This window comes from Xyrauchen texanus, chromosome 23, assembly GCF_025860055.1.
Source record: "Xyrauchen texanus isolate HMW12.3.18 chromosome 23, RBS_HiC_50CHRs, whole genome shotgun sequence".
Lineage (NCBI taxonomy): Eukaryota > Metazoa > Chordata > Actinopteri > Cypriniformes > Catostomidae > Xyrauchen > Xyrauchen texanus.
This window is the reverse complement of record NC_068298.1, coordinates 37,418,908-37,442,741: the sequence shown is the minus strand read 5'-3', so window position 1 is coordinate 37,442,741 and position 23,834 is coordinate 37,418,908. Positions and strand designations below refer to the sequence as shown.

Below are 23,834 nucleotides of genomic sequence, written 5' to 3'. Positions count from 1 at the left end.
ATAATCACTGTAAGTGTAATATGAGTGTAAAGTGCATTGAGCACATTTAGCACAAATAGTAAACACAATTGGGTAATAGGTCCCACATACTTTATGCATTCTAGTGGTCATAATGAATAAAATATTCAACTCAATAGTCAAAGACAGTTTAATTGAGGATTATTTGGATTCAGATGAAACTTTGCTTTGGAGTCACTGTGTAAAAAGGGATACTTTAAAATACAAATTCGATGTCAAGGAAAAAATTATGCAACATGGATACGCACACGTAAATATTTAAGGAATAATGTACAGTCATAGTGGTGTTTTGTATCAACTGAAAGGAGTTTGTTCAGCAATAACAGGCTGATGGTACATTATCCCACTTATTACACCAAAACTTGCCGAATAAATAAAGGACATGAAACATTTATTTCATATCATTTTATTACGCGAGTAGCAAAAGACCACGTGTGATACAACAGAAACTTAAAGGAGTAATATTTTACATTAAGTCAATGCAGTCCAAATTCTAAATATTGGAGAGAGTTGTCTCCCCCACCCCCTCCTCCCCAGACTCGAAGGAGCTCATGCAGTTGCCAGGTTGAGGACACGCAACAGGAACGAGTAAACTGACAATGGCAAGCGACGAGACTTACACTGTAAGTTGATCATTTTTGATCATTCAAGTTTTATTGTTTGCAAATTATAAACCAGCTCATGTGGAATTTTTTTTTACAACTCTGTCAATGTTAGCTAGATGTATTGCTGACTTCCACTGCTGCAGCGCACTGTGTTTGCACGCTAACTTGTTTCAAATCTGGCAACCCGGGGTGTTGAAATACTATTGGGAAATGGGCAGTGTGATTATTAATCTCTGTAAAGCTGTGATTTAATTAAATAAATCTGTCTGTGCTTCTACTTCATGGTACTCTGCTCTGTCATTCCACACACAAGAGCGCACGTGATTATTATGATGAAGTGTTTTCAGTGTGTGAGCAGCCAGCTTCACAATCATTTTTAAGCATGCATCACTTGAAGATTCTATATTTAATCTATTAAATCAGACTTTTGCAGTATATTTAACACTAGGAAATATCACAATTTTATTTTGATTATGTAATTGTTCATGATATTCTGTGTTTTTATAGCTAAAGCCAGGACTAGATTCAGTGGTTTCGTCCATGTTTTCAGCTAACTACATGTGGTAACCGCGGTATAATCTGACTCCGATTGTTGAATTATTGAAAAAAAATAAACTACCAACTAAGGGTGTGAATTTGTATATAAAAATAAATAAACAAGTGGTCCAACCATCATTGTTGTTTTAAGTTAATAACTCAAATGTTTTTGTGGTTCACACAAGGGCATAGATTGATCTTGAACATTGAGGGATTGGGAAGCCTGAAGAATTTACATGTTTCCACTGATCATGGTATAAATATTTTTGTACATGCAACAACATTTTTGTTAGCAGCAGTCAAACAGTTGTTATATATTTTCCAAGACATTTCTGTATTTTTCTAATTTTCCATGACTGGAAAACTGCATTGCAAAATTCCAGGTTTTCCAACACATGTTGAAACCCTCATTAATAGGCATATCATGTAATCTGAATAAAATGTTTAATCAATTGACAGCCCTAAACTTAAATGAATGTAAAATCTCAAGACTGCTTGCCATCTTTTTTCAGATTAGGCAGGTAACGTTTTCTAGAATGCAGATAAAAAACAAAATGACATTTGGATTACATTTACAAAGTTTATTAAGTAAACATACCAAACTGAAAATCCTACAAACCATTTCACATTTAGAAAAAACAGGCATGAAAGCAAATATGTAAACAACACAAATATACAGAAGCATAAAAGAACACAGACCCCTCTGAATCAATTTAAATAAATAAATCTAAACTGCGTGTCCATTTCTCAAATCAAAACATAAATACTACACTGTGTGTTGTAAAGCTGTTGGATGACAGAGAAAGAGAGAGACAAACAGTCTCACACTGATTCACCATACAAGGATTGGAAACAGGCTCAGGTTGATCTGAGTCATACCACACACACTCTCAGACACACACTCTCTCACAGGGTAATGCATAAACGAAAATCTACAAGCAGTGTCTGTCAATAAATAAGGCTTTTGACATACTTCAAGTCTTCTAAAAGAGTGGCTAACATCACCTCTACACAAACAAAATATATTACAACAGTTTTTAAGCAAATGTGCCTCCACTATTCAAACAAAAATGTATGACATCAATATACACATTAAGGCATTGATTTTCAGCTTGTAAAAAAAAAAAAAAAAGCATTGGGAAAGCCCAGAAACTAAAAAGTAAGTGCCCTGCGATGAGCAGAGGAGGGCAGAGGAGGTCCATTGACACTTAAAGAGGCAGTGAAATTCCTTCCATTCCAACAGAACAGCCTAAAACAAGGCATTGAGAACATGTTAATTAAGTTAAATTACATTAGAATTATAACAAAGACCAGTGAGAATCATTTCAGCTCCTTCGCTAAATGTATTAAGTGACAGCACACAGCAAATACCAATGGGAGTGTACTAGTTGCATGTGAGTTAGTACTATGGCTCAATGTCTTCATTTTCTTCCTGGGGCGTGGCCTGTCTGCGTGGGAGGAGCATTGCAACAGTGCCCAGTAGCCCCCTACGCAGGACGTATGGACAAGCCAGCCCACTGGGGATGTCAGCAAATCCTGCAAAAGGATAAATAGTAGTTTACTAAAGTAATGTATAGATACAAAAAAAAAAAAACTACAAATACAAGTATATCTATGTTATGTAGACACATTATTGATCAGCATTAATCTCACCTTTCATAACGACCTCAGGTAGGCCATACGGTTCATATTCTGTGTCATCGTAAGCAGCAGAAATGCGGTTGCGGTTTTGTCGGATGCGTTCTGCGAGGTGAGCTGGGTCAATCACAGGGAACGCCTTGGAAAAAAGCAGTTGGTTTGTAACAGATTGTGGGGTCGGAGGGAGGAGTGGTGAGACAGCAGGCTCATTATAATCTTCTTCAGTCTCCAGCTCTGCTCCATCTGTCTGGGTGCTGGTGTGGAGTAGAGGTTGTTTCTCTAGAGTGCCACTGAAGAAACGCAAATCTCTGCTCTCCTCTGTCTGTGTGGACACCTCTCTGACTTCCATTCTGTTAGCATCTCCAGTGATCTTGCTGGCCTCTGCCCTTTCACCCTGAGCAGCGTTAGAGTCATTCAGGCTTGGTACAGAAACTTCTACAGCAGTGTGATAGTTGTTCTGTTGATCTGTAGTGTCTCCTTGGCAATGGCCGTGTTGATTCAAAGCAGCAGTTTCCATAGTTTCAACCTCATTATGTCCAGAAACGAATGGGGCAGAAATCTGGGAATCTTCAGTCCCATTGGACTCTGTGGTTGGCTTTGCGATGATTACTTTGGTTTGGAAGGGAACATTGATTAAAGCATCTTTGTGGCCGTTTTCTCTAGTTACAACTGCTTTTGTCTGATGCCAAGTCATTGAGGCAATCCTCTGCACCTCTGATTTAACATCATCTGTTTGTTCGGTCTGAAGAATTGACAGTTTGTCTTTAGCGTTACAGACTGGAGGACTTTGGTTACTGTGGATAACATAGTTGCTTTGACATTCATGTTGAGCATTTTCTTTGATCATCTCATTTGCAGTCAAGAGGTCCTGTAAACAGAGTTAAAGGGTTAGTTCTTCCAATAATTAATAATCTGTAATGATTAACTCACCCTCATGTCATTCCAAACCCATATTACTTTTTTTTTCCCATTCAATGAAAGTAAATGGGGACAGACGATGTCAAAATCCAAAAATGAAAAAAAAAAGAAAGAAAAAAAGCAACATGTATGTGTCAAAAGTTATCCATAAGACAAGTATGCTATATTACAAGCATTCTGAAGCCATATGATGACTGTGTGAGAAACAGAAAACTCACTCTCCATAGCGGTTCTCAAATGTAATTTGCACTTTAGCATATTTAACCCTATAAAGTTGTATGTATCAAATATGATACACAATGTTTGATTTTAAAATGAGTTTTTGCTGAATGTAAGCAACTTATGCTTGGTTAAAATGTAGTATATTATTTGACTTGCAAGCCTCACCCTTTTTCCTACAAACATAACAATGTTCGTCATGCCCAAAAAGTAAAAAATTTGTTTCATCAGACCAGAGGAAATGTCTCCAAAAAATAAGATCTTTGTCCCCATGTGCACTTGCACACTGTAGTCTGACTTTTTTTATGGCAATTTTGGAGCATTGACTTCTTCCTTGCTGAGCAGCCTTTCAGGTTATTGTCAATATAGGACTCGTTTTACTGTGGATATAGATACTTGTCTACCAGTTTCCTCCAGCATCTTCACAAGGTCCTTTGCTGTTGTTCTGGGATTGATTTGCACTTTTCGCACCAATCTACGTTGATCTCTTGGAGACAGAATGCATCTCCTTGCTGAGCAGAATGATGGCTACATGGTCCCATAGTGTTTATACTTGGGTACAATTGTTTGTACAGATGAACGAGGTACGTTCAGGCATTTGTGAATGCCCAATTCCCAATGCGCTCTAGGTCCTCATCATGGTGTTGTGACTCACCTCAATCTGGGTTGGGGAGGACGAATCCTCAGTTGCCTCTGCATCCGAGACGTCAATCCGCACATCTTATCACGAGGCTTGTCAAGCGCCTTACTGCAGCATTCACGCACAACTCGTGTCCCACTGAGCGCGAGAACCACATTATTGCGACTACAAGGAGATTACCCCATGTGACTCTACCCTCCCTAGCAACCGGGCCAATTTGGTTGCTTAGGAGACCTGGCTGGTGTCACTCAGCACACCCTGGATTCAAACTTGCGACACCAGGGGTGGTAGTCAGTTTCTTTACTCACTAGCTCAGGCCCGCGGATAAAAACTGTTTATTGAAAAAAAAAAAAGTTTATTCATATTGTTTTTAATGTGCTGAATTTAATTTAATTTAATTTGACCAATTGTCACACATTATACATACATTTCTGCATATACATGGTGAAATTATTTATTTTTCACATATCCCAGCTAAGCTGGGGTCAGAGTGCAGGGTCAGCCATGATACGGCCCCTGGAGCAGATAGGTTCAAGGGCCTTGCTCAAGGGCCCAACAGTGGTGTCTTGGTGGTGTTGGGGCTTGAACCCACGACCTTCTGATCAGTAACCCAGAGCCTTAACCGCTGAGCCACCACTGCCCTAATTGGGGCAGTGGTGGCTCAGCTGTGATACATTTCAACCCATATTCATAGACCAAGGAGAGTGAATTGTCATGGCCAAACTCGCAAACATTTGGTATCTCTGAAAAGCCCAGGGAGTCCTCTGATAACTCCCCCAAGATTTATCGCTGTAACATTTATGGGCTAATAATAACTTAAATAACAAATGTCCTATACAAAAATTAATTGCTGGGCCATGAATTGCTTGGTCTTTTTTCAGATTTATTTCTGTAGTTTGTCTAATGGTCCTAAAAACAGTTTAAATGTAAAAAAAAATTATTTCGGACAATTCTTACACATGTCAGGCTTTACAGGGTTAAGTTTGCTGTGTAGCATTTGGATATGAAGTGTAAATAGACTTGAGAATCAAGAACTGGTTATTATTTGCACTGCCATTAGGTTTTTCTGACCTTAGCACAACCCATACATCATTTTTAATAAAAAAAAAGTGGTTAATATTAATAAATGTGACTATAAAGATGATTGCACATTCAATAAGAGACAATAAAAAAATTTAAGTTTGAAAGGTTCATTAAAATAACTAAGCATTTAATAGACAACTATATAATAAATAAACATACATAGTTTTATAATGTTTGATCATGTTATTTTAGTGAGTTGGGACTGTGTTTCTAATGGAAATATTAAAATGTTTATGTTTTAAATGTAGATTTAAGTACCCTCTTGGAATATCTGAAGGCAAATAAAAACAGATTTTCCCCTTACAAAAGCAAAATAACAGAACAGATTTTATTAGATTTTACTAACTAATAAGTTGTAAACTCAAAAAGCACTGACTTGACCATTGAGATGTCATATATACAGGTTGTTGGCGCACATTTAAGTTGTTTTGCACGCGTGTTGCGGGCGTGCTGTTTCCTTGTGGCTTAAATTAGTAAAATAATAAACTTTCAAAAGTCTGAACTTAAAGTCGGATATGCCAATCCATTTATTAACATAACGAAAAATAAAACATTTCTTAAATAATAAAGTTAAATCAAGGTAGTCTCCATGATTACACGCCGTGCCTCACGGTCAAAAACCATGCACCTCCCTGTGCACCACACCTGCACTAATTAACCCCGGTCTTAAGTAGCGGCTCGTGGCAGAACACAGCACCACCCCATCCCAATACACAGAATGGCTCCAACACAACCGGCCCCTAATTGTTTATGGCACTACAAGACATAACAATTATAAACATATACATGTATGGAGACATTAATACAACAAAAAACATCTTGCAATAAAAACAAACAAATAAACCCCTCTTTGGTGTGTTTGTTCACTTTTACATTGACTGTTCTACCAATAGGCCTAATTTTGTCACTGGTCTTTCAATTACGCTTGTTTTGGTTTTGATTTGCACAGATCTGACTATGCCTGATTTGTCTGGAAAGGATTTAATAATCCTTCCAATCATCCAAGAATTTCGTGGTGCTGTAGCATCTGCAACCACAACGATATCTCCTGCTGTAAGATTCCGTTTTGTTTTGTTCCACTTTTGTCTTTCCTGTAGAGTAACAAGATACTCTTTTGTCCACCTTTTCCAGAATAAATCTGAAAGATACTGAGCTTGTTTCCACCTTCGTCTTACGTACTGGTCCCTTTGATCAAACAGACCTGGAGGCAAAACTGGTTTCCTTTTCAAAGTAAGAAGATGGTTAGGTGTCAGTGGTTCTAAATCATTAGGATCGTCAGAAACTCTCGTAATTGGTCGGTCATTCAAGATTGCTTCCGCTTCGCATAAGACTGTGACTAAGGTTTCATCAGTTAAAGCCTGTAGATTCAAAACAGATACTAAGACCTTTCTGACCAGTCTGATCATGCTTTCCCAAGCACCGCCATGATGTGAAGCCGTAGGTGGGTTGAACGTCCACTTGATGTTGTCATGTATTAAAGCCTTCTCAATTGATCGGTTGTTTAAGTCTGCAATTGCTCTTTTTAGCTCCTTCTCTGCTCCTGTGAAATTTGTGCCATTGTCGGAGCGAAAGTGTGCTACGGGTCCTCTTCGGCATATGAATCGACGAATAGCACTGATGCAAGAGTCTGTGTCCAATGAGTGTGCCACTTCTAAATGAACTGCCCTGCTGGCCATGCATGTAAAGATAACCCCATAACGTTTCACATAAGAACGTCCTTGTTTTACCTCAATGGGCCCAAAATAGTCCACTCCCACATTAGTAAATGGAGGCAAGTCTGGAGTAATCCTTTCTTTGGGGAGATCAGCCATTTTTTGATCACACATTTTTCCTTTGTGACGTTTGCAAAAAGTACAACTTGACAAGATTTTCCTTGCTGCTGCATTGGCTTGAGTGACCCAGAACTTTTCTCTCAATTTGGAGAGGATGTAATTTCTCCCACCATGCCTCGTCAGTTCATGAACATTTTTAAGAATTAACATGGAGATGTACTGATCTTTGCACAGGATAACTGGGTGTTTGCTCTCTTCGGGCATTGCAGTCCTGGACAATCTTCCACCTACTCTTAACAGTCCATCCTCTAGAACAGGATTCAGCTTGTATATAGGGCTACACTTTTTTATGAGTTTTCCTGTCCTTAATGCATGAATCTCTTTGTCAAATCTTTCCCTCTGACAGAACTGAAGGATAGCGTTTTCTGCTGCTAATAAATCCTCAGTTGATACACGGTCTCGGTCCCAACGACTTTCTGGCTTCCAACATTTTCTTGTCAACATGACAAAGATCAGCCTTTTCAACCATCACAAGTTGCTTTCTTCTTTGACTCAACACCAATAGAGTCTTCTTGACCTTGAGTAACCACGCAACTGCAACCTTCAACCTTTTCCAGTCAGAAAAATATGTGATTAGTTGATTGGTTGCATTATCCTCTTGAATAGTTATTGTGTTTGTAGAGATCTCCAGTTTAACCTCTGGATCATCCTCTTCCACTGTGGACTCTACTTCATACTGTATCCATGTTTCTCTTGCTTTCCACAGGAATTCTGGACCTGATAACCACGTTTTGCTGTTCAGAAGCTTGTGGACTGTTAGTCCTCTAGATGCGTCATCTGCAGGATTTTGTTTTGTGTGAACATACCGCCACTGTGTTGGGTCTGAAGCTTCCCTAATGATGGCTATTCTGTTGGCCACAAATGTTCGAAATCTTTTGTTTTCATTGCTGATGTACTTCAAGACTGTACTACTATCAGTCCAGAAACAGGATCCTGGCAAAGAAAGCTGCAACTCTGATTTTACCATCTTGTCCACCCGAACAGCCAAAACGGCAGCAGTGAGTTCCAAACGAGGGATGGTTATTGGTTTAAGAGATGCTACTCTGGCCTTTCCAAGAAGAAAGGAAACATGTATATGACCTGATTTGTTCTGTAACCTCAGGTATGTTACCGTGCCATAACCCCTTTCGCTGGCATCAGCAAAGTGGTGCAACTGGGCATGGACTGGTGTTCCAAAGTCGTGTGGTTTCAAGCACCTACTCACTTTGAACTCTGAGATCTCTTTCAGGTCAATCAACCAATTTAACCATTGTTGTTTTAGGGCTTGTGGAATTTCTTCATCCCAGCCATAGTTCCTTCTGCACAACTCTTGTAAAATGTGCTTGGCTGGAAGAAGGACTGGCGTAAGGTACCCTAAGGGATCGTACACTGAACTAACGACTGATAGAATCCCTCGTCGTGTATGCATCCGTTCTTTGCAGTTCATACGAAAGTTAAAGTTGTCGTTTTCCATACACCAATGCAGCCCCAGTGCCCTTTCCACCGGGAGTTGGTCTATGTCCAAATTGAGTTCACTCACATTTTTAGAGTGTTCCTTCTCAGGAATTGTTTGAAGGACTTTGCGACTGTTACTGATCCATTGTGTAAGATGAAAGCCTCCTTTTTGGCAAAGGTCAGCCAGGTCATGGACAATCTGTACCGCTTTCTGCACAGATGGGGAGCTTTTCAGACAGTCGTCCACGTAGAAATTTCGATGAACTGTGTCAATCACTTCATCCGAATAACTGTCCCGATTGTCGTCTGCAGTCTTCCTTAAAGCATAACATGCACAACTAGGCGATGACACTGCTCCAAAGATGTGTACAGTCATTCTGTACTCTTCAACTGGCTTGAACAGATCTCCATTAGGCCACCACAGGAACCTTAGAAAGTCTTTGTCTTCCTCAGCCACTTTGACTTGATAGAACATAGACTTCACATCAGACATAAAAGCAACTGGTTCTTGTCTGAATCGTAGAAGTACCCCTATTAAGGAACTTGTGAGGTTCGGACCCTGTAGAAGCTGTTCGTTCAAAGAAGTTCCTTTAAACTTAGCTCCGCAGTCGAAGACAACTCGCAACTTGCCTTTGCGTGGGTGATACACTCCATGATGAGGAATATAGAACAGGTTATCTTCTCCACAACGCAATTCATCCTGTGGTACCCTTTCTGCATAGCCACTGCTGATGACATTCTCAAGAACGCTTGTGTATTCTTGGTGGAACTTCTCATTTCTTTCCATTTTCCTTCTTAGTCCAATGAGGCTGTTGAGCAATACATCGATTGTTTGGCAGAGTTACCTCCTGGGCTTTGAATGGCAGCTTTAAACTGTAATGTCCGTCCTTTAAGTTTACAGATTGTTCCATTATTTTAATGAATCCTGCCTCCTGTCTTGACATTTCTTCTTTGTCGTCGACGTTTTTTTCATTGAAGTCACTTTGATACTGCTTCTCCAATAGCAGCTGAAGTGATTCCACAGATAATCTGTTTACAGCAACACGATGACAGCCATTGTCATTCAGGTTGTCTTTGCAATCCTTTCCTAAGCCATTGACCACCCACCCTAATAGGGTTTTAACAGCAAAGGGACCCTCACCTTGACTATTCACAATTTCCCATGGTTCCAGCAACTTTGAAGCATTAGTACCTATTAATAACTCCACGTTAGCATCAATTTCAGGGATTTCAACATGTTTAAGGTAAGGCCACTGTCTAAGGTCCTCTTGTTTGATGATGTTTGCTGTATCCACTGGCATCGTTTTCTGTGTGTAAACATTTGGAAGACTGTAGTACCTTGTTCCATTAAGGCAAGCTATTTCAAGTCCATTCACAATGTATGTTGACACTGATGTCTTTGGGCTCATCGTTAACAAACATATTTTTGACTTTGTCCCAGTGAGATTAAGCCTACGCATAAGAGCTTCAGAGCAGAATGTGGATGTTGAGCCATTGTCCAGAAAAGCATAGGTCTGAATCACCTTGTTGCCTTTTTGTGCTTTTACCTGAACTGGCAGGATGGAGAGTGTTCCATTGCTACCGGCCCCGGTCTGGCTCCCAAATGTCTGAGCTGACACAAGCGTATGGTTTACGGCTGGTTTAGGTTCATTGGGGTAGATATCGCTGGTGTTCATTGATTTGTCCACTTGTTTGACGTGAATGTGTAAAGCTGTTGGATGGCTCATTTTGCATTTTTCACAGATTTTACGCTTATCGCAATTTTTGCTCAAATGCCCAGTGTTGAGACACCCAAAGCACACTCCTTTTTCCTTTAAGAAGTTGATCTTTTCACGATGTTTGTTCTTGGCAAATCGTAGACATTCATCCAGACTGTGATCTTGTAAACAGAATAAACAATTGATGCTGATGTTGTTGTCCCTCCGTTTACCTTCTTGTGTGTCCTTGTGCTGTACTTTACTAACAGCGCAGACGTTTGTAGCAAAGTTGTCTTTTTTCAATTTAGACTTGGCTGTATACACATCTCTTTTAACATGCATAACTCTTTCAGTAGTTTGAATATCACCAAAGATAGGATCAGACAAGATTTTGACTTGATATTCCACAAAGTGTACCACGTCATTAAAGTTTGGTCTGCGGTTGTGTCTCTCCGAATATCACATGCAGAACTTCTAAATTTTTCCCTCAATTTAAAAGGAAGTTTTGAAACAACAATTTTGAGGTTGGCAGACATGTCCAGCTCTTTCATGTCCTCTAAATCTGACATTGCATTATTGCATCCACGTAAAAATAATGCATAGTCCTGTAGTAACGAAACACTTTCAGCCTTCACCACAGGCCAGTTGAGAACCTTTTCCATATATGCTGCTGTGATCTTGGTTTCATTACCAAAGTGTTCCTGTAGGAGGGCTTTAGCGGTTTCAAAGCCTTTCTCAGCTTCCATATGTAAACAGCTTTGTACAAGGTCGTGTGGGCTCCTCTGGTATACCTTTCCAAAAAATACGTGCAATCACCTTTAGATGCAGCTTTCTCCTCCACACAGTGCCTAAAGGCTTGCATGAATATTTTGAACTTCAGTGGGTCACCTTCAAAAACAGGTATTTGTCTTGGTGGCAGTTGGCTTGCTCTGTGTTGTTGTATGAGCAACTCGGATATTTCATTTTGCCTTTGCAGAATTTGTTGTGTAGAATTGTCGTCAACTGCATGTGCAACATTTCCAGTGGGTCCTGCAACTGTAACAGGTAAGCCTTTAATTCTCGTCAATCTTGTAGACTTCTCAAACTTTGCATCAGGAATGTCAGGTATTTCTTTCGATCTTTGCTTCTCAACATAGGATCCCATTCCATCCTGATCCGAAAATGCTTGCAGTACTGCCAACTCTGCATCTGAGGCTTCAATCTCAGCATCCATTTCCACTTGTTCCATCCTTTTGCGTAATGATTCCGCCTCCTGCTCCAATACATGTTTCTTTTTAGCGCTGCTGCGCGTGCCAGGAGTGCAGCTCTCTTGGCTTCTGCTTGTGCACGTGCAACTTCAAATGCAGCTTTGCTTGATCGACTTGATCTTTCACTGGTGCGGCTTTTAGTACATGATGATGTTCCAACATTTGATACACTATCCGTTGGCTTTATATCATCCTCAAGGTGAACATCTTCAGTAGTACCATTATTTGTATTCTTAAAATAATTTTCCACACACTGGAAAAATTCGTTCACACTTAAAAGCTTTGCTTTGAACCAGGTTTCATGCTTTTCCTTTTCTTTTACGGGTAGCAACTCAAGCAGATTGTTATGTGCAACCTTTAGCGTCATTAATCAAGGATTGATATTTGCTGAAGCTACTTTTTATTTCAGCTTCATAACCAGACTCACGCATTAAACCTTGAACAGTTTGTTTGATGTTGGCAGCTTTACTTAATTTTGATTTTCTTAGCATCTCTAAGTCACTTAATTTAGAAAGCAGTGCTTTTGTTGTTAGTTTTATAGACCTTTTTTTCACAGAGGCTTCTTCCACGTTATCATTTTGAGAGTCAGCAGACACCACATGTGTTACCTCGATACCTTGATTATTTACATCCATTTTACTTTGTTTTCAAACACCAAAACCAACATTTCATTTAAATATCATGAAAACAAGAAATCAGAAATAGAGCATAAACACTTACATTGTTTTGTGTAAACCCCTTGACCCAAATGTCTCTTATTTCAAGTCCTTGTTTACTTTAAACCAGTTGTCAATGTATTGTTTTCTCTTTTCATTCTTGCTGTTCACACTTTAATAACTGCAGCTCTTAAAAGTCATACATCTTATGTGTGTGTGTGTTAACTGTCGTTACCTCGTTTTACTCGTTCTAAGTCCGAAAGAACTTTCCTCCACTGTCCGACGTAGTGTCTGCGTCAAAGTGTCAAATCTTCACCTGCACCGCGTCCAGACCACCTCACTGTCCAATGTGAGGCCGCTCACCGAACTCCGTCGTCTATAGCGTCCGTCCTCACCGCTTCCAGACCACCTCACTGTCCAATGTGAGGCACAAAGCGCTCGATTCCGATGTCCGCTACCGATCACCGCCGTCCGTCACCGACCTCCACCCGTCATCACTGCTTCCTGGCCGCCTCACTGTCCAATGTGAGGACCGCTGCGCCCGTAGGTCTACTGGCCCAATGCGCCAGCGTTTTCATTCAGCCGATCACCGTCGAAGCAAGGTGCATGAATGGCACAAGGACCATGTCGTTTAAACTTGATCAGTCTTTTCCTCATACAGAGATGGTTTTTGACTAATTGTTGGCGCACATTTAAGTTGTTTTGCACGCGTGTTGCGGGCGTGCTGTTTCCTTGTGGCTTAAATTAGTAAAATAATAAACTTTCAAAAGTCTGAACTTAAAGTCGGATATGCCAATCCATTTATTAACATAACGAAAAATAAAACATTTCTTAAATAATAAAGTTAAATCAAGGTAGTCTCCATGATTACACGCCGTGCCTCACGCTCAAAAACCATGCACCTCCCTGTGCACCCACCTGCACTAATTAACCCCGGTCTTAAGTAGCGGCTCGTGGCAGAACACAGCACCACCCCATCCCAATACACAGAATGGCTCCAACACAGGTGAAACTCGAAAAATTAGAATATCGTGCAAAAGTTCATTAATTTCAGTAATTCAACTTAAAAGGTGAAACTAATATATTATATAGACTCATTACAAGCAAAGTAAGATATTTCAAGCCTTTATTTGATATAATTTTGATGATTATGGCTTACAGCTTATGAAAACCCCAAATTCAGAATCTCAGAAAATTCGAATATTGTGAAAAGGTTCAGTATTGTAGGCTCAAAGTGTCACACTCTAATCAGCTAAACACCTGCAAAGGGTTCCTGAGCCTTTAAATGGTCTCTCAGTCTGGTTCAGGTTGAATTCACAATCATGGGGAAGACTGCTGACCTGACAGTTGTGCAGAAAACCATCATTGACACCCTCCACAAGGAGGGAAAGCCTCAAAAGGTAATTGCAAAAGAAGTTGGATGTTCTCAAAGTGCTGTATCAAAGCACATTAATAGAAAGTTAAGTGGAAGGGAAAAGTGTGGAAGAAAAAGGTGCACAAGCAGCAGGGATGACCGTAGCCTGGAGAGGATTGTCAGGAAAAGGCCATTCAAATGTGTGGGGAGCTTCACAAGGAGTGGACTGAGGCTGGAGTTACTGCATCAAGAGCCACCACACACAGACGGGTCCTGGACATGGGCTTCAAATGTCAAACGTCTTACCTGGGCTAAAGAAAAAAAGAACTGGTCTGTTGCTCAGTGGTCCAAAGTCCTCTTTTCTGATGAGAGCAAATTTTGCATCTCATTTGGAAACCAAGGTCCCAGAGTCTGGAGGAAGAATGGAGAGGCACACAATCCAAGATGCTTGAAGTCCAGTGTGAAGTTTCCACAGTCTGTGTTGGTTTGGGGAGCCATGTCATCGGCTGGTGTTGGTCCACTGTGCTTTATTAAGTCCAGAGTCAACGCAGCCATCTACCGGGACATTTTAGAGCACTTCATGCTTCCTTCAGCAGACAAGCTTTATGGAGATGCTGACTTCATTTTCCAGCAGGACTTGGCACCTGCCCACACTGCCAAAAGTACCAAAACCTGGTTCAATGACCATGGTATTACTGTGCTTGATTGGCCAGCAAACTCGCCTGACCTGAACCCCATAGAGAATCTATGGGGCATTGCCAAGAGAAAGATGAGAGACATGAGACCAAACAATGCAGAAGAGCTGAAGGCCGCTATTGAAGCATCTTGGTCTTCCATAACACCTCAGCAGTGCCACAGGCTGATAGCATCCATGCCACGCCGCATTGAGACAGTAATTAACGCAAAAGGGGCCCAAACCAAGTACTGAGTACATATGCATGATTATACTTTTCAGAGGGCCGACATTTCTGTATTTAAAATCCTTTTTTTTTCTTGATTTCATGTAATATTCAAATTTTCTGAGATTCTGAATTTGGGGTTTTCATAAGCTGTAAGCCATAATCAGCAAAATTATATCAAATAAAGGCTTGAAATATCTTACTTTGCTTGTAATGAGTCTATATAATATATTAGTTTCACCATTTAAGTTGAATTACTGGAATTAATGAACTTTTGCACGATATTCTAATTTTTGAGTTTCACCTGTAACCAAAATGGCAGCAGCCTCAACAGTAAGGCAAAGGTAGTTTACATATATATTTTGATTAGAATGTTTACTTAATATAGAGTTGCTTTAGGACAAATTATTGGATTGCATTTAAAATGTAGTTGAAAAGTAATGCAAAAGTCTGTCAACAAGCCTTTTGCAACATTTGTATTAAATGTAACTCTAATCTGCTCTGTCAAAATCTGAAATGATTGAATTATTTGACAACAGACTGCTGAGGGCAGAAAATGCAATAAAATTGCATTTCTTATTTCCAAATATTTATTCCTCAAAAAGCAAGAAAAATGTAACAGTTAAGGAATCAGAAACGGAAGCATTCAATACTTTGATACCCATCAGTCAGTAATGTCAAACCTTTTATGATGCATCTTCACATTAGGGATGTAATGTTTTCAAACTATACCACAGTTTTAAAATGGATGAAATGAATGAAATAGTATGATTGATGGTATTGCATGAATATGAGAGATTTTTTCAGAACTTTTCAGTTTAATTAAAACAGAATAGGCGACATTTACACAGCATCATATAAACTCGTGCAAAAAAGATAAGTATTTAAGTACTTTTTACATTTAAATCATCGCTTCCGGTCGCTTCACGAGAGGGTGAAGAAAGAAAGTCATACACACCTGGGATATCATGAGGGTGAATAAATAATGAGAGAATTTTCTATTTTTGGGTGAACTATCCCTTTAAAGTCACATTTCAGAATTTGTGAATCAAAAATGCCAGATGAATGTTATGAGACACCATTTACCTCTGCAGATCCCTGAGATTCATTCACATCATTCATCATTTGAGTTTCGGTTGACACATGTTCCCCAGAGTTGGTCTGGTCAATCACATCCTTCAATCCACATCGATATGTCATGTCTGTGACAGTGCACTGGTGCATAATGGTCCTACAGTAGACAGTGAGTAGACAGAGGAGAGAAAATGTCTTGCACTAAGGGTCCTGCATAAACATCTCTCATACACAAAACCTGTGTTTACCTTTCCATAATATACTGTCTCAGGACCAAAATACCTACAATTAAATTTAAGAGCCTACCACTACCTTCTAAATGCATTTTGAACAAACAATATTTACATTATTGTACTGCTTATCATATATTCACCTTAAATAAATGTCAGTCAAATGGCTGTGCGGTGAGTTACCTCGTCTGTGTGTCCAGCTTGGTGAGTCTGCAGGGAAGGAAAATGTCAAACTCTTTAAGCATGATGGTGGGGGAGTTGCTGCCAGCAGTTTCCCCCATGGCTGAGATCTTCCAGAGTTCTAGTTTTTCAGCTTGTGTTCTGTTCTGCTCAGAGAGGTGCTGGATTTGAGCTTGCAATGCTTGTATCTGGGGGGTCAAACAAAATATGATTTAAGTAAAAACAAAAAAAGATTCTACAGAGTTGCTTTGCCGTTGCTAATGACACTGTCTCGGTTTACACCAGGTCACTCAAATTAATCTTCTGTAATCATGGTATCTTAATTTCATGATGACATACAGTTGAAGTCAGAAGTGTACATACACCTTAGCCAAATACATTTAAACTCAGTTGTTCACAATACATGACATTTAATCATTGAAAACATTACCTTGTCTTATGTCAGTTAGGATCACTACTTTATTTTAAGAATGTGAAATGTCAGAATAATTGTAGAGAGAATGATTTAATTTCTTTCATCACATTCCCAGTGGGTCAGAAGTTTACATACACTTTGTTGGTATTTGGTAGCATTGCCTTTAAATTGTTTAACTTGGGTCAAACATTTTGGGTAGACTTCCACAAGCTTCTCACAATAAGTTGCTGGAATTTTGGCCCATTCCTCCAGACAGAACTGGTGCAACTGAGTCAGGTGTGTAGGCCTCTTTGCTCGCACATGATTTTTCAGTTCTGCCCACAAATTTTGTATCAAACTGAAGTCAAGGCTTTGTGATGGCCACTCCAGTACCTTGATTTTGTTTTCCTTAAGCCAACTTGAGGTATGCTTGTGGTCATTGTCCATTTGCAAACTAGCTTTAACTTTCTGGCTGATGTCTTGAAATGTTGCTTCAATATATCCACATCATTTTCCTACCTCATAATACCATCTATTTTGTGAAATGCACCAGTCCTTCCTGCAACAAAGCACCCCCATACCATGATGCTGCCACCACCATGATTCACGGTTGGGATGGTGTTCTTCAGCTTGCAAGCCTCACCCTTTTTCCTACAAACGTAATGATGGTCATTATAGTCATTTTGTTTCATTAGACCAGAGAACATTTCTACAAAAAGTAAGATCTTTGTCCCCATTTGCACTTGCACACTGTAGTCTGGCTTTTTATGGTGGTTTTGGAGCATTGACTTCTTCCTTGCTGAGCAGCCTTTCAGATTATGTTGATATAGGAATAGTTTTTCTATATATAGATACTGGTCTACCAGTTTCCCCCAGTATCTTAACAAGGTCCTTTGCTGTTGTTCTGGGATAGATTTGCACTATTCAAACCAAAAAACATGAATCTCTAGGAGACAGAATGTGTCTCCTTCATGAGCGGTGTGATGGCTGCGTGGTCCCATGGTATTTATACTTGAGTACTATTGTTTGTACAGATGGATGTGGTACTGTACCTTCAGGTATTTGGAAATTGCTCCCAGGGATGAACCAGACTTGTGGAGGTCAACAATTGTTTGATTGACTTCTTTTCCCATGAAGTCAAGCAAAGAGGCACTGAGTTTGAAGGTAGGCCTTAAAATATATTCACAGGTACACCTCCAATTCAGTAAACATCCTATCAGAAGCTAATTGCTTGACATAATTATCTGGAATTTTCCAAGCTGCTTAAAGGCACAGTTAACTTGGTTTATGTAAACTACAGACCCACTGGAATTGTGATATATTCGATTAAATGTGAAACAATCTGTCTGTAAACAATTGTTGGAAAAATTGTGTCATGCACAAAGAAGATGTCCTAAACAACTTGCTAAAACTATAGTTTGCAAATATTAAATCTGTGGAGTGGTTAAAATTATTTTTTTAATGACTTCAATCTAAGTGTATGTAAACTTCTGACTTCAACTGTAGCACTGACCACTTGTGATCGGACCATCAAAATGCATCTTCATACCAGGTGTAAATGTGGTCATTGTTTTCTGAGGAGTTTTTAAGGGGGTCTTTTAGCTTTTTTTTTTTTTTTTATCATCCACCAGGCAAAATCACGAGTTAAGTGCTGAAATTTAATACTAGCTATTACTATGGAGGCTGCTGAAATTTCTGCAGCGCAACTCGCATATTTTCAAATTAAAATTTTCAAATTACATTATTTACTCTAGCATTGTTCATTCTTGAAGAAGTTGATAACTTTGGTAACTTTTGTTTGTACTGTCTTCAGCCTGAACTGCATCAACGTGCCCGGTGTTTGATAACTGTGTGGTGTGCGACTGCCTTTTCTCGCCATGTTAAGAACAGTTTGGCCCAATGGTGGAAATGTGCTTAATGAGACCAGAAACTTTAAGTAAACAGGGTCAATTGTATTTTATGTTGACCTTATATGTTGAAATTGGCATATTGTGCATGATTCAATAATGCAATTTTTTTTTTTAAATAATGTTTTCTTTCATCAAAATGTAATAGCTTGATCCACCTCTGAAATTACTTTTCCTATTCGGTTGATGTCATGTCATGACCTTAAATTTACCTGCTCCTGAAGAGAGTCAACCTCTGCTTTACATGAGTGGTCATATTCACATCCTGTACTCTCTTCTGTACCTTTCATTCTCTCAATTTCTCCATCTTTAGAGTTTTCATCAAGTACAACAGACACCTCCTGTCCTGAGGGGGTGCTGTTCAGTATTTGTTCTGTATTTGTTCCAGACAGACCATTTTTTTCAGTGTTGATCAAAGGTAAGGCAACATTTTGTTCAGCGATACTGTCAGTACAAGTGTCTTTGTCCAAGTGTCTAAATTTCAATCCTTCATTTTCTTGCCTAACGAACAGCAGCTCTTCCTTTGATACGTCTCCCTCAAGAGCAAGCTCATCATTCTGATCCTTTATCACATTCAGTTGAAGTTGAGCATCTTGTAATTCCTTCGTTACCTTTTCCAGTTCACTAACATCATCTGTGGAGTGTTCTTGAATGTCATGTTGGAGGTTCAGAACTCCCGACTGTTCAGTTTGCATGTGAGAATTTGCTACAGTGGAGTATTCTGATTCCTTGCCATTCTCATCAAGAATTTGATAAAGTGCCTGTGCTTCAGAATTTGTGCCAGAAGTTGGAGTACTTCCACAATGTATGTCTGAAGTTACACATAATTCATGCAGCTCAGAAACGTCAGTCGCTGCTTGTAGTTTATGAGATATATTACTAGTGTTCGTTTCTTCAACGGTTCGATAAACGGAGTGTTCAATGGGCAGCTGCAGTCTAGGCTGCAAGACCTTCTCCTTCAAAATATGCAGCGTATCGTCATTAAATATTTCATGGTCACTAAAGCTTGTGTTGCTGAAGACGGAATCGCTGCTTAATTCTCTAGTGATCTCTGTAGATGTTTCAGGATGTGTAGAGGCCTCTTTGAGGATGATATCCTCTCTTGTGTGCGTTTCTTCTTCCAAAAGACTGATTATCTCTTGACATTTTTGCAGTTCCTCACCCTGCCTCTGGAGGTTGCATTCTTTATCATGCAGCTCTCTCAGGAGGTTCTCAATATGTCTGCTTTGGCTTTCAAAAGCTTGGGTCAGGTGCTTGGTCTCTTTGGTCACTTGCTTCTGAAGGTCTTCCAGCTTTCCTTGGACTAGCTTCACTTTTTCTGCCTCCTGGTCTCTCGCAGCCCTCAAGCGCTCTACCTCCAAAACTAAAATGGTAGTGCTGTCCATATCTGCAGCTTCTGTTATATCGGTGGTTGAGATCTTGCCCTCTGTGGTTGTCCCTGGTGGTTCTGTAGGTTTACTTTGTGCTCCAAGATCCATAATCACCTCTATTTTTCTGGTTTCTTTGCAGACCAAAGTGTTCTGAAAGTTCACAGAGTCACAGATGGACTCTTGCATATCATTTTCTACAAGAGCAGCTTTCTTATCCATGCTTGAGTGGTGTTCTAGTTGTAAATATGTCACAGGAACATTGTCTTTTGAGATCTTCTCTTCTAAACTCCCAGACTTGCAAAGATTGTCCAGCTCTTCTTGAAGCTGTGCAATCTTTAGTCCTTCCATCTCTTCTCTTCTGATTTTCTTCCTCTCCTTTTCTCTCTCTGACTCTCTTTCCTCTTGTTCCTGTGCAAGCTTGAGCTGAAGGTCTTCTAGCTCTTTTTTCATTCCCATCATCTCTTTCTCCATGGATGTCTCCTTTTTCTGCATCTCAGCCAAGACTTCTTTCAACCTGGTCCCCTCTTCATCATCTTTCTTCTTCTCTTCCTGTCTCTTTTCTGCATCTCTTTCGAACACATCAAGAGATTCTCTCAACATTGTGGTCTCTTTCTTCTCTTGCTCCAGTTGGGTCTCCAACTTGCCGATGCTGTCTTTGAGCTCAAGAGATTTGGAGCATTGCTGCTCTGTCTGGATCAAGTGTTTCCGGCTCAGCTGTTTCAGTTTGGTCCTGGCCTCTGTTTCTGCCCTCCTCTGGGTCTCGAGGTCCTCAAGTCGCTTCTGAAGCTCATATTTAACCTCTTTAAGTTCATCACGGAGCTCTGCATTCTCCTTCAGGGCTTTTAGAGATGTGGAGTCACATTTTATATTGTAACATGACATGTCATTTCTGACATCTGTCCGTAGGTTGCAAGAGATGTCCGATTCACTTTTAGGCATTGTGGCATTAGTTGAATAGGACAGGAATGAGTCCATGTTCTCTATAACGGTGTCTTGTTCTGTAACTGAGATGTCCACATCAGTTTCACTCATTCTGAGAGATCCACTTTGGTGTGCTATATTTCTTGACTCCTCAGACTCAAAGTTCCTGATGAGCTCAGTATCAATGCCCTCTCCTGGCTCTCTCCCAGAGGGGTATTTCATCCTCTCCTCTTCTCTTGTTAGCCCTGTTTTTAGGGCTCTCTTTCTCTGAGTAGAGTGTTGGTATGGAGGAGAGCGGTCATGGTGGAGGGAAATGGAGGGTGAGAAGCAGTCTCCTGCAGAGCTGAACTCAGGAGCAGACACTGCTGGAGGAGGAGCAGCCAGCTGAGCTACAAGTAAGAGAAATCAAGAAAACAAAAAAGGTCAAATCAACTCAATGCCACCCTCAATAACCTACAACTATAATATGCTGATACTAATCCATTCCATAAGTTAATACTGGATAATATTGTATACAAATCAATCAAAAAATAACTTGCAATAAGTCATGCCAGGCTGTGCATTATGATTTTATGACAGTTAAAGGGACAGTTCACCAAAAAAAATAACAATTCTCTCATCATTTACCTACCTTCATGCCATCTAAAATTTGTATGACTTTCTACTGCAGGAACATGAAAGAAGATATTTTGAAGGATGTATAAGCTTTTTTTGTCCTCACAATACAAGTCAATGGGATCCAAAACTTTCAAGCCCAAGAAAAAACACAAAAGGCAGTATAAAAGTAATCCATATGACTCGTGGTTTAATCCATGTCTTCTGAAAGCAATATGATCACTTTGGGTGAGAAACGGTCCTTATTCACTATAAATCTTGACATCCACAGTCTCCTCGGCACGTTAATGAGAGAAGCTCATTCACACCCTTCCACATGCTTGATGCAAGCACAGAGCACTGTACACGGACCAGATATTGTTGCCAGGTTGACCGTTTTCACGCTCCGTTGGGCTATTTGGACAATGCAGAGGCAAGTTAAAATAAAGTCAAAGTAGGGCTGGGCGATATGTAAAAATTATTTTTAGTGATAATTGCCTTAAATATTGCAATATCAGATTACATTGTCAACCCACCTGCCAAGGATCGGTGAATTTTTTGCTTTATTGATTTTGCTTTAAAAATGTTATTCATTTATTGAAACACAAACTTAAACAAAATACATTTCTATTCATAACTAAATTTCAAATTACACTTTAAACTAAATGGAAAAAAAAAAAAAAGTAAAATAAATTAACCACCTCCCCAAATCAACTAAAGACAATTATAAATGCAAAGATAGACTATCTTAATCTATCGCATCTGGTGGGTGATAGTGACCAGGGTGAATATATTTGCCGACTTGACAGATCCATGGTTTTGCCATTTCCCGATATTGTCGATCAAGTTTGTTCGGAATCGGGATCTTTGTAAGACATCGTCAATATCCGATTACATCGTCCTATCGCCCAGCCCAAAGCCACAATTTGAGTTTTTTTTAGGGGGGGGGGGTACTTTCAAAAATGTACCATCGTCACCAAAAGGTTAATGGTCAACACTAGAAAATGACAATGCTATGACTTACTGATGTATAATTATACAGGGATTGAGTACCTGGCAACCACGTGCAACGTCAAAGAATCACTGTTCCAATTGGGCCGGATGTTGAGATTAATGGAGAATAAAAACTCACATTTTGGTCAGTTTCTCACTCAAACAATTGTATTGCTTCAGAAGACATGGATTAAACCACTCGAGTCATATGAATTACTTTTATGCTCCCCCTTTGTGCTTTTTGTAACTTCAAAGTTTTGGTTCACATTGCCTTACATTGTATGGACTAACATACATCACATATCCTTCAAAATGCATTTGTTTGTATTCCGCAGACGAAAGAAATTCATATGGGTTTGAGACAGCATATGGTTGAGTAAATGGTGAGAGAATTATACATTTTTGGTTGAACTATCCCATTGAGTGATGGGCATGATTCAGAGTGGATATCAGTGAAGGGCCAGGACAGTTGACCAATAAAAAAAAAAAAAAAAAAAAAACAATTCTCCCCATCTCACCCTGCAGTTCTTTAATAAGCTTGTGGGCCTCAGCAAGCTCCTCGATCAGTCTTTTCACCTCCTCCTGCAGAGCTTTTTCCTGTTTCTTCATCTGCCCCAGAGACACAGTTAGACTCTCACTCTCCCTTAGCACCTCCTACAGGACAGGACGAGACTTGCATGGTCACATAGACAGGCTTGTCAAACTTGAGTCATGACAATTCTATACATTTACATAAGCAACAACAAAACAAACTAGATATTTTTTAAATGGACTGAGAATTTTAATAAGAAAAACTTAAGCAAAGAGAAAACTTGTGACTAAACACTAAAGTGTTAAAGGGTTTAGGGTGAGGTATGTCTGCAAATGTACACACCTAAATACACAAAATGAAAGTATTCAATCAGACAAAGAGGTTAATCAAATGGAAAACCTGATCTTCATATAATATTACACTGCACTTAAATGACGGGTTCCCGTCTTACATAAAGTGCTTCAAACAGCATAAAAGGTTTTGGTAATTATAATGCACGGCTCTCATGCTGAATACAGTCTAAAAATAAAGCGATTAAACTCAAGCCCCAGCGTGAAGCACTAGACATAAGGAGATAATGGTGCAATATCTCAGGCTCAGTTTGGCTGAGTCAGTAACAGTACTGTTGCACTTTGTGTCTCACTGATCAGTCTGTTTGTGTGTTTGTTGTACCGTGAGTTTGGCCTCGGTCTGCATCTCTCTCTTCTGACTCTGTTTCAGGTCACTCTCTGTATTCTTCAGTTTCCCTCTCCCATCCTCTAGATCTCTCTCCAAACCCTGTTTCTGCAAACACACCTGACAGAAAGACAGAAAGTCAGTGTGTGCACGTGTATGTGCGCAAAGAAAAAGGAGGAATAAATGA

At 39.7% G+C, this 23,834-nt stretch overlaps 1 protein-coding gene across 3 annotated transcripts in view; it reads right to left on the bottom strand.

Moving 5' to 3' along the window:
- Positions 1–1,732: 1,732 nt before the first annotated feature.
- The window catches only part of LOC127617354 (centromere protein F-like), a 53,742-nt gene continuing 31,640 nt past the window's right edge, over positions 1,733–23,834 (bottom strand). Inside the window, exons 10-17 of one of the 3 annotated variants that reach the window (XM_052089355.1) lie at positions 23,645–23,767; positions 22,959–23,094; positions 18,775–21,242; positions 16,265–16,449; positions 15,864–16,008; positions 2,814–3,666; positions 2,532–2,696; positions 1,733–2,409 (exon numbers count right to left, since the gene is read on the bottom strand). In XM_052089355.1, coding sequence (XP_051945315.1) covers positions 2,566–2,696; positions 2,814–3,666; positions 15,864–16,008; positions 16,265–16,449; positions 18,775–21,242; positions 22,959–23,094; positions 23,645–23,767 — 4,041 coding nt within the window. In that variant the 3' untranslated portion in view covers positions 1,733–2,409; positions 2,532–2,565. Of the gene's footprint in view, positions 2,697–2,813; positions 3,667–15,863; positions 16,009–16,264; positions 16,450–18,774; positions 21,243–22,958; positions 23,095–23,644; positions 23,768–23,834 lie in introns of all 3 variants that reach the window. The other 2 variants (XM_052089356.1, XM_052089357.1) reach the window with 2 other exon arrangements.